Source organism: Penicillium nucicola, assembly GCF_028828085.1.
Source record: "Penicillium nucicola strain IBT 29836 chromosome Unknown utg000010l, whole genome shotgun sequence".
NCBI classification, from domain to species: domain Eukaryota; kingdom Fungi; phylum Ascomycota; class Eurotiomycetes; order Eurotiales; family Aspergillaceae; genus Penicillium; species Penicillium nucicola.
In genome coordinates, this window is record NW_026643134.1 from 1,748,554 (window position 1) to 1,759,985 (window position 11,432).

Genomic DNA, 11,432 nt, shown 5'->3' on the forward strand with positions numbered 1-11,432 from the left:
AGTGAGGCTCCTTGGAGGCTCCTTGGAGGCACCTCGGTTGGACTATCCCAATCAGGCAACTCATCGGCAGTCATCCATTGCCCGTTTTGGGTTCTCGACTTGTTGACTTCATCGGTCTTCTCTTGATTTTAACCACATTCGTTGTCTACTGTCTGCTCTACATAAATACCGAGTCGGACTCTGCTCAGGTCCCTGTCTCTTCAATGTCTCTTCAGTTACTACGACGCGCTCCAAAGCTAGCGACCGTAAGTACTCCGGTGATATCATTGATATGCATGTGATCTGACTCTATCAAGAACTCGCGACTATCACTCCAACACTCCAAAGCTTCGTTTCTCAACTCCAGCCTCTTCAAACACACCACCGCAATTGCAATGGCTCCCACCAACAAAACCTGGCATATCCAACGACGAGCCAAAACCCAAGCAGCAAGCCAACAATACACATGCCCAGCAGAAACAACACCCCACCTAGCAACGCTGCTTAGCTTCCCATCGCGCCGCTCCCTCCTCCCAGAACTCCACACAAAAACAAGCAACGAAATCATAAACCTAGCAAAAACAATCGCAACCTTCGAGCCAGTGCGCCTGCACGTCCGCCCAGAAGACCAAGCACATGCGCAGTCTCTCCTCTCCTCGATCCAGCCCTCAGAATCCACCCTCCCACACCCAATAACTCTAATCCAAGCACCAACAAACCACGTCTGGATCCGCGACACAGGCCCCGTTTACGTGCGAGGCGTCCACGACAACGCGCGCTACGCAGTCGACTTCCAATTCTGCGAATGGGGCCACAAAACCGGTGAACGGATCTACGGCAGCAGCGCCTCACCCGCCGCAGCACTGGCGCTGGAACAGACACCCGCGTACGCAGACTGGCCTGTCATGGACGACGCAGCCATAGCCGAGAACACGGATTTCGCTCGGGCAGTGCTGGACCTAGAGAATGAGGCGGTAGCTGCACGGTCTGCGCACGCGAGTCCGGAGCCAGTGACCCGTGTTTCAACGCATATCCGGCTTGAAGGTGGTGGCATTGAGATTGATGGTGAGGGGACATTCATGGCGACTGAGAGTAGTATTCTTGGTGCGCCGCGGAATCCGGGATTGGAGCGGGAAGAGATCGAAGCGGAGTTGGGTCGGCTGCTGGGTGTTACCAAGTTTATTTGGTTCCCCGGGCGTGTTGGGCTGGATGTTACTGATGTGCATATTGATGCCGAGGCGAGGTTCGTGCGGCCTGGTGTTGTTGTTGTCTGTCGACCACATGAGAGTGCGGAGAGGGTTCACTGGGATGTTTATGAAGAGATTCGGGGGGTGTTGAAGGATTCTGTTGATGCGCGTGGACGGAAGATTGAGGTTCATGATGTGGTTGAGCCTGATCCTAAGTTTGTGAAGGGCGATTTGCCTGGGGAGGAGGCTGCACCGGCGGCTTCGTATGTTAACTTTTATTTTGCAAATGGGGGTTTGGTCATGCCTGCGTTTGGGGATCCGGTTGCCGACCAGAATGCGTTCGAGTTGATGAAGAGTCTTGTTCCTGAAAGGGTTGTTAAGCAGGTTGCTGTTAATGCTTTGCCTAGGACTGGGGGTGTCTTGCATTGTGTTACGCAGCAGGTTCTGTGATTTTAGTCGATTATCGAATTCAACGTTGGATGATTTGATGATGTTTATTGCTTTAACTAGCCAGATACGCTAGCAAGGTATGCGTATAGATCACTTAGTAAATTCAAGTAGAACGTGATATTGATAGTTTCCTTGATCTGATATCGGAATCCATGCACTTTTGGTCAGGCTTTGCGGTGCAGGCAAAAAGAGAGGAGAGAAAGTAAAGAGGTAACAAAATCGCCGATCATAAGTCATGTAAGAAATCGTGTAAATGTATGTCTTTTTGGGGCTTCCTTTGAACCAGCAAAGCCAATAGAAGAAAAAACCCATTCCCCAGCCCTCCATAAATCAAGAGTGAGAAAAACGCCGTCCCGGTGACGCCCGGTAAATGCCATAGGCCACACGAATGAACCAAAACAGAAAACACAAGCATGAAGTTCGTAAGCATCAGTGCGACCAATATGATCGTGGTCCAAAAGGCAGCTTCGTATCGAGGGAGATACATAAGCAGAAGAAGAAGCGACCACAGTCTCATCACAGACTCAACTGGTCGATGCTGCCAACCCGTCCACTTCCTCCAAGCCGCCCGCCACCCTTGGTCACCATCCCAAGACGATAGAACCGCTCTTCACCAGCCGGGGTCCGGCCCCCAATATACCACTTCTCGGGCCCTATAGCATCGCGGAACCCGCCGGAGCCACTGGAACTGTCACTGCCGCGACGCTGACGATCAGCTGGAGCCCGGTTGATCGGGATGGGGGTTGAGGAAGCCGGAGTCGGTGGTGACGAAGGGAATGAGGTATCCGCCTGGGCAGTCGAGTGGTGATAGTGGTGGGCCGGGGCCGGGGCGGGTCCTTGCACGGGCCCCGCTGTGCCCGCTGATGTGGAGGATGAAGTGTGGGTGTGGTGGTTATGGTGCGAGTGGTGAGAAGCTGGGCCCGACCCTGAGCCACCGGACGATGAGCCAGCTTGCGCTGAGTTGGCTGCTTTTGTGGCGATGGCGCGGGCGCTCTGGGAGATTTGAGCGCTGGAGAGAGAGGAGGTGCCGCCGCTGCCCACGGGCTGGGAGGCTGCTTTGTAGGTTGACTGGGCGCGGAAGGCGGCCAGGAAGTTGGCTAGGAATGGACGGTTGGTTGACATGATCTGTCGGCGTGAACGGAGAAACTGGAAGATCCAGAGATGAAAGTGAGAAATGGAGGTCTTGAAGTGGAGAAGCGGTTCCCGTCCACCTTGGAAGTTCCCGAACCCGTAGGCGCTCCAATCACAGTCGTTGTATTATGGCCATGACGTCGCAATGGGAGTTTTCGGAGCCTTTTTTTGGGATCTTGGGATCTGGGGATCTGATCTATTGGACTTTCTTTGTCTTGTGTGTCGTGGAAAGGTTTGGATAGCTTTTATACAAAGGACTCTATTGTGGTGTTTATAGTCTTTAGTTCTCTATAGAATGCTGCAGGAGCCTAGGCACATGCGACAATCAGTGCCACATTGGAATGCTTATTGCCATCTTATCGGAACCCTCATGAACGGGTATTTGGAGATGCAGATATCCAGAGCTTCACCAGTACTCCCCCTCACATAGACATGGTCCTCCATCAAGTCCAATAGCTCCAGATACCCTCCAGACAAGGAATACCTCGGAGGCACGGCTAAGACCGGGCACATGATCTCTTGGCCTCCGGACACAAGGATGAAAAGCGACCCTGAAAGATCCGTAGCACCCGTGAAGCCCGTTGCAGCCATAGTCATCCTTGGCACTTATGCAGTGCTGCCATTCTCTTATTTGGCCATCCAATACTATGGTGTATTCCCTTGCCTCGGTTGTTCGGTTCCCCAAGAAGCTCTAGTAATGCCGTTCGTAGTATAGTCGAGAGTTGTGTCGTCTTCCTTTCGTTGTAGTTCGTTCCTTGGGAATAAATCTTAGTATAGATATGCTCAACCCGATGCCATTTGTCCATTTCCCATAGACAGATGTTCCATTCATCTCACCTTGCTCGTCTCACTCCGGCCCAATGTTCATCCAATCATTGATGGTTGTCCGATGTCTTTTGGAGAAGATGCAGTGGCTTTGGAAGTTTCAGTCCCTCCGTAGCTCTAATCTGATCATCTTTGCAGACAGACGTGCCATTTCCCTGTTGTATTTTCACACACCCCGTTTCAACGTGTGCCACTGTTTTCCGTCCGTTTTTCTCGGTTCTCCTCTCGTTCGTGAGGCTTCGTCGGGAACAGGGCGGTCCGGGATCTGGAAAGAGTATATCGTAGCGTATGGTCAGCGTCGTAGCTCGCCCAGAAGACAGGCGAGAGTCTCACTGGAGGTCCGGCTCGTGAGCTCGTCAACCGTAGAAGTCCTTGATCCTGCTGTTGTAATGTCCTGTCAGCAATCAGGCCGATCAAGGGTCTCTCTGGACTTGGAGAATGGGTTCTATCAGACTGCTCGGTCTCGCCTCGTGAGCTCACGGGTGATCTCTGCACTGTGAAGATGCAGCCGTGCTCCTGGTGGAGGTCGTGGACCTTGTGAGTCACCAAGGAGAAGTTGTTTTCATAACACAGAAAATGTTCGCTCGGTCTAGCAGTAGGTTTTAATTTCTTGGTCCTTGCTAGCACACCCGTTCGCCTGTAGTATTCAAGCTCGTCAATGGATTCTTGACCCTAAGTCGCCTTCTGGTCTGGTTATTGGGTACTTGAGCCCATGCTCAATTCTCAATGGCTCATGCTTCGGGCTCTTGGTCTCTAGTCCGTAAGAAAAGCTGATCCCATTACAAGTCCATCTTAACAGATAGACCTCGACGTAGTACGATATCCTGTCTTGTAGAAATCGTCTCTGTGTCTCCCCCAGGTCTGTTTAAGGTAGATAATGGCACCATATGGCCCCAGAGGACTGCTCGTAGACAGTCTTCACGTGCTGGAGACCCAACACCCAGGAATCTGGATTAAATGTGACTAAATAACAGGCCATGGCCCCCCAGAATGAAGCTATTCCCGTACACCAGATCCCCACTCCAGCGAGTCTCCACGCAGAAACAGACTCCCAGGACTAGATACGTGCTGGTCACCGGCATTATGACCCCTAAAGCACATTCCCATGTAGCAGACAGTGATTTGTACCCCAGAGAAGATCTCCTGGCCACAGGAGCCATTGCAAAGCGGTCGTAAGCATAGTCAAAGCCAAGCAGGCTGTCTAGTTCGTAGACCCGTATGCGTAGCTCTAGTCTACCGCTTGATTCTCGCTCATTGGAGTGATGTACGACCCCCTCTGTCGCCATTCATGTCCACTCTCCAGGATAATCCTGGCGCTTCTGGGCTGTGATGACCCTGAGACGCTTGTATGGCCTCCAAGTCGTAGAGTATCCTACTGTAGCTCAAATCGTAGCTCTGGACTTGCTGAATACTGTAATGTAGCTCCTTCAATCCCATACGAGCGTGGTGGCTTCATATCGGAGTGGCTGTTGTGCGGCATCCAGGCGCTGGACCCGGGATCCTGTACGGCCTCAACATCGTGGAGTGTCTACTGTGGCTCAAATCGTAGCTCTAGACTTGCTGAATACCGTAATAGAGCTCCCTTGACTCCATACAAGTGCGGTGGTCTTATATTGGAGTGGCTGTTGTGCGGCATCCAGGCGCTGGCCCCGAAATCCTTTACGGCCTCAACATCGTGGAGTATTATACTGTAGCTCAAAATGTAGCTCTAGACTAGCTGGATACAGTGATATACTTTATTTGATGGGATCTGATGGCTGTGGCTAGATATGGGGATGAGAACAATGGCCTCCAAAGACCTCATTTTGCGGCGTTCAGGCGCTGTTCCCAGGCACTTCATGCACTGGTGGCTCCTGGAGGGCCTCAGCATCGTGGAGTGACCAAATGTAGCTCAAATCGTAGCTCAAGGCTAGCCAAATATTGTCAAGTACTTTTCATTGCAATCTGAAGCAATTTGAGCGTGCTGTGGGCATATGCAGGGCCCTTGCAATCACAACACAGGCCCTCCTTGGCGAAACCCATCTCCTGGGCCAAACTCATCGCTTCAAGGTTCAGAAAAAGCACCATATATTCAAACAAGTCTTATAAATCTATTTTTGAAGATTTTAAGGCTCTACTGGATCTACAAAAGTTTTGGGGGACCCTTGAAGTCTCGGCATCCGTGCAGAACGTGCCAATCCTCGGCAGATCAACACGCCATGCGGGTGCGGCCCGTCACGCCTCCGTCTCTGATTGGTCGACCCCGGAGTTTGCATTGGCTCCAGCCAATCATATTCGAGGATTTATCTATATATACCCTTCTCCTCTTCCTTTCTCTCTCATTTCTTCTTTCTTTCTTCATATCTCTCATTCTTCTGGTGTTTCCCTTCTGAAGGACCCTCCTGGCCAGGGGGTCCCGAGGTCGGGTCTCATCCCCACATCCTGACTTCATCCAACCTTGCATCATCTCTCATGGTTGTCCACCATCCATGATCTATATTGTCTATGTTTGTTTCTTCTTTCTTTACCCTTTACCTTCATGACCCTTCATGTCACTTGACCTTCATGCCCTTTCATGTCACTTGACCTTCATGACCCTTCACCTTCATGACCCTTCACCTTCATGACCCTTCACCTTCATGACCCTTCACCTTCATGACCCTTCACCTTCATGACCCTTCACCTTCATGACCCTTCACCTTCATGACCCTTCACCTTCATGACCCTTCACCTTCATGACCCTTCACCTTCATGACCCTTCACCTTCATGACCCTTCACCTTCATGACCCTTCACCTTCATGACCCTTCACCTTCATGACCCTTCACCTTCATGACCCTTCACCTTCATGACCCTTCACCTTCATGACCCTTCACCTTCATGACTAACATGTCTTGCTATAGATACACACATCAATTGGATCAACCTTCCATACATGTCATACCTTCTGACATCCATCAACCTTCCACACATGTCATACCTCCTGACATACATCAACTCTTATCTCATGCCTTGCCTTTTGCCTTGCCTTCCAGATCAACAACCTTCGACGGTACAACGGGATATGAATATGAGTCCTCGCTTCTTGTAGCGAGTGGGATACCTGGATATGAATTGACGGGAGAAATCGACGACCGACGACCGACGACCGACGACCGACGACCGACGAACATCGAGAATTGACGGTGCAACGGGATATGAATATAAGAGCCCCCGTTTCTTGTAACGAGTGGGATACGTGGATGAGTTGACGGGCATCAACAATCGATGGTACAAAGGGATATTAAGTGTCCCCGCTTCTTGTAGCGTGTGGAGTTCGTGAATCGACGGGTATTAAGAATCGACGACCGACGAACATCGGGAATTGACGGTACAACGGGATATGAAAATGAGTCCTCGTTTCTTGTAGCGAGTGGGATACATGGATATGAATCGACGGGCACACTCGACACTGGAATCGACAGGCATTGGCACTCGGCATTCAACACTGGCACATTCTCCATCTCTCATGGCCTTCATCTCTCATGGCCTCCATCTCTCATGGCCTCCATCTCTCATGGCCTCCATCTCTCATGGCCTCCATCTCTCATGGCCTCCATCTTCTGTGACCTCCATCTTCTGTGGCCTCCATCTTCTGTGGCCTCCATCTTCTGTGTTCTTCATTTGTTGTGGCCTTCATCTTTCATGGTCAACTTTCTTGACATCCAACGTCCATATCCTCCAACCTTCGTGACCTCCTCGACCTCCATGTCTACTTCCATCGTCCTTCATGACCAACATGTCCACCACGTCTGACATCTGTCATGCCCTTCATGACCAACATGTCCACTTCTTCTGACATCTGTCATGCCCTTCATGACCAACATGTCCACTTCTTCTGACATCTGTCATGCCTTTCATGACCATGTCCTTCAAGGCTTACTATCTTGCCTCATGTGTCAACATTATATGACATCCATCTGACCAACTACTATCCACGGTCCACCCTTCAGGCTCCTGGCTTGCCCCGTCACTCATCAACTCTACCGTGACACATCATTTGACACCACGGTCTTCGGTCTTAGGTCCTCTCATTCTGCCCCCATGTATCCCCTACGTTGTCTAGTTTTGATCGTTTCGTCACCTCCATGAGACATGCTATTTCCATGTATTAGATGAAATAAATGGTCCATCTTCAAGTCTACTTCCTCCAACCTTCTTCAGTCATTGTAGTTTCTATTGCATTGTATTGTAACATGCCACAACCTATAAGATGTAATATAAGTCTCAACACTATATGGAAAGAGGTTCTGGACACTTGGATAGTCTTCTCCATAGTACTTGAGATTGTTTGTTGTGTATGCAGCCTGCATGATTGTCTGTGCTAGTATAGTACCCGTGGACTGCAGTACTACATCTCTCACATACTCCCTTCGAGCTAAACCTTCACGAGACAAATCTTTTTCTCTCTACGGCTGTCTGTATCTCTGTTTCGCCTTCGTCGGCCTTACTCTTGTTCCTGATCATATCCGTACCCAGCTGCTTGCCTCATGCTCTTCTATAGACAAGCCCATTCTCTCTCAATACCAAACACCAGAGCAAAATGATACACACAGTCAAGACCTTGTAGACTACACTGCTCTTAACTCCGCTCATGACGATGCATCCTCTCAACAGGCCTCCTACCAATCACCCTGTAAGACAACATCCACGGCCCATACGCTCCTTCTTGTCTTTTTACCTACTGCACTCGACCACGCACAGATACCCAAGTTTCCACCCACGCAATTCCAAATTCCAAGTAACAGAATAAGATGAAGCAAGATACATTTTGCATTCTCTGCGTCTGCAAAGTCCTGGCTAAATTACAAGACACGAGTGAGCCTATGATCCATGCCTCCCCCTCTTTCTGCTGGGTACAGGCGACTATACAGTAGGTTGACAAGGGCCTAATGAAAGTCTCCTCTGCGTACTTCTAAGTGATTAAGAAAACTTGACCCCTTGAGGGAGGTGATGGTCACGGTGACTTCACTGTGGACACGTCCACTCTTCGATTCTATATCTCGAGGCAGAAAAAAAAGGTACCCTGTAATGCAGGTTCAGCTGCAACTACGAGTAACCTGTGATTGTGACGCACTCGAACAAACATCCTGCATCTACTGTCTACTCATCTACACCCAAAAGACATGTGAAAGATTATAAGAAAGTCTATTTCCAACAGCTTCTCCCAAAAGCATAATCAAATATAAACAGAAAGGGAAACACGTAAATCACACGATGTGATGTTAGCCCAAAGCAGACCGACAATTCACATAGCACATAGACTGTAAACCGCGCCTTGGATCGATTTTACTAACACAGGAGAGAAAGAAAAGAAAGGCCAAGCGATGCACATGCACATGCACATGCACAGCCCAGACCTCCAAAAAGATGCACCAGGTAAAAATTGCAAAGAAAAGTAATAAAACCGACAACAGCCATCCCATAAGAAAAGTAAAGATAAAAGAAAAACGTAAAGAGTAAAGAAAAGAGCTTTTTTCTTCTTTCTGATGATCGAACACTCGCGCAAAAAGATGAATAGAACAAATCACATGCCCATGTCTATAGTATGAAGACGCCGGAACAAACCACCCACTATACCGCTCAACAGGGTTTCCCCTCCTCCCATAAACACGAGCACAAACACGAACTCCAATGGGCAATGGAATCATGGAGATGGGGAGGAGGGGAGGGTTGAGAGTAAGTGTAAAGAGTAACAACAACCAAGGATCGCAAATCAAGTCCCACTTAATATATGACATAAGGGTGTAAAGTAAGGAGAAAGAGATGCAGGAGAGACACAACCCACGCCTGATGGGAACAGAATTGAATCGAATGTAGAATGGATAAAGAAAATAAAAATGAGGTGAGGGCCATCAAGGACCACGATACAAAAAAAACAAAACCGGACGGATACGGACGCCGGGGCACGGAACGCCGCTGCGAGCTTCAAGAATGGAAGGGTCGGGTGTCGAGGGCGGTTCGGATCAGAGGACTGTCGTTGCGGAATTGAGGATAGAGAATCGCGACCTGTGAATTTACACCAGCAGAAAGTGGTGGGATGGACGGTTTGGTTGAGAGGGTGGAGAGCAGAAGTCCTACCCCCGGCGCTGCGGAAGAAGAGTGGATTTTTCTCTTGATTCGTCAGACGCTTTTTCAATCTCCTATCTCATCTTGCTTTCTGATCGAATTCACTTGTCTACTGTCTCGCGGGCTGCACGGTACCTGGTATTGTTTAATATGCGAATTGGTAAAGAGAATGAGAGGGACAATTGACTAACCGTCACCACCCATGGTGGTCGAGGCAAGGTACAGACCGTTCATGCCGCCCTCGGGGGCAGTGGTGGCAGGGTAGTACTTGCGGTCGTGGTCGACGGGAGCGTGGATGGACTCTTGGCCCGCGGCCATGGAGTGGGGGAAAACGGGGTTGATGTAACCATCTGAGGCGCCATGCTGAAACATCGAATTCCAGTCAACACCGGCGGGATGTGAAGGGGGACCGGGCATCACCGGCTTGTGGTCAGGATGGACCAGGGGCTTTACCTGTTCAAGTGGACGATCAACCGTCAGCTGCTGGCCATGGGCATCTACACCGTGGTGCATGAGATACGGATTTTGCTTGGGCGCAGCCATCCACGAGGCTCGCGCTTGCGCCTGGCCAGCGGAGAACGCGTCGTCACCGGGACCACGGTTCATGCCGTTGACAGACTGCATCGTGAAGCCAAGCGGCTGCTGATCCGTGTAGGCGGGACGGCCAGCGGCCATTCCATTGCCATTCACGGCCCCATCGAAATGCGCACCCATGACACCATTGGAGTGGGGGACAGTATTACTGACTTCATCCTGGAGCGGCTTCGGGGGTTGGCCGCGGCAGCCGCAGCTGCTTGCTGCTGAGACCGCTTCAGATGGGCCTGGGGGTGCGACAGGTGAGTGGCACCAGTCGGGTTACCCCGACGAATCGAGCACTTTTGGAAGTGACGCTTCAAGATGTCACTACGAGAGAAGGTGTCCTTGCAAAGAACACACATGTAGGGGCGATCACCGGTGTCTGTGACGCGTTAGCCAATGTCAATTCACTCCTCAATTTCCTCAACTCACGTCTCAGGAGATGACGCTTCAGGTGCTTCGCGTGGAGGTAAGTCTTGTTACAGTGCGGGCAGGGGAATTTTCCATCGGCGTCCTTGGCGGGGATGGTGGTGCTCTTCGCGGTGCCATTGACACCGTTGGCCACGGGAGTCGCGCGGCCAGGGACACTGGGCAAGATGCCACGACGGCCCTGGGAGCCTACGACCTGTGTGCGAGGCTGTTCCTTAGCGTAGGGGGAGCCGTTCCCGCCATTCACGTCAGGTGTCATTCCCCAACCCTTACCATCGGAATAGCTGAAAGCACCGGAGGGGAGACCATTGAAATCGGGGCGGCGGTCGCGTGGGGGAGCCGGGGCAATCGGCTGAGGGTAGCTCTGAGCGGTGGATGCGGGCGGGAGGACGCTCGGGGGAGGTGGGGGGTACTGCTGATGCGCCTGTGTTTGAGGATTAGGAAGATTCAACATAGACGACGGCGGAAGGCTACCGACAGTCGAGTGCGGCATCATAGGGGCCGTCGAGGCCCCATAGACATCGTGAGTTGAAGCGGGATACCGCGACAGATCCGGGCGGTACGGCTGGCCCATGTAATGGTGCGGTGCGGGCGACTGAGGGTGATGCGGCTGCAGAGGAGGCAGAGTGTGCGGCTGCGAGACCGGGTACTGCGGCTGCATCGAGTATTGTGGCATGTGCATGCTCGAGATGGGAGTCGAAGACATGGGCGTGGAGCCTGGAGGCAAGCTGGTGGAGGGAGGACGGGAAGGGTGCGATCTGGGATCCAT

At 51.2% G+C, this 11,432-nt stretch overlaps 3 protein-coding genes across 3 annotated transcripts; 1 reads left to right on the forward strand and 2 right to left on the reverse strand.

Annotated features, from left to right (window-relative positions):
- Nucleotides 1–374: 374 nt before the first annotated feature.
- Nucleotides 375–1,616, forward strand: N7511_009213 (agmatine deiminase family protein; the record flags this gene model as incomplete). The annotated part of the gene is made up of 1 exon (XM_057131590.1): nucleotides 375–1,616. One exon carries the CDS (start codon nucleotides 375–377, stop codon nucleotides 1,614–1,616), a length of 1,242 nt encoding a protein of 413 aa, XP_056979578.1.
- Nucleotides 1,617–2,132: 516 nt separating this feature from the next.
- On the reverse strand, nucleotides 2,133–2,738 carry N7511_009214 (uncharacterized protein; the record flags this gene model as incomplete). Its single annotated transcript, XM_057131591.1, has 1 exon — nucleotides 2,133–2,738. The coding sequence occupies one exon, from the start codon at nucleotides 2,736–2,738 to the stop codon at nucleotides 2,133–2,135; it is 606 nt and encodes a 201-aa protein (XP_056979579.1).
- A 7,029-nt stretch (nucleotides 2,739–9,767) lies between these two features.
- N7511_009215 (C2H2-type zinc finger protein) lies at nucleotides 9,768–11,432 on the reverse strand (the record flags this gene model as incomplete). Its single annotated transcript, XM_057131592.1, has 4 exons — nucleotides 9,768–9,793; nucleotides 9,850–10,448; nucleotides 10,493–10,616; nucleotides 10,667–11,432. The coding sequence occupies 4 exons, from the start codon at nucleotides 11,430–11,432 to the stop codon at nucleotides 9,768–9,770; spliced, it is 1,515 nt and encodes a 504-aa protein (XP_056979580.1).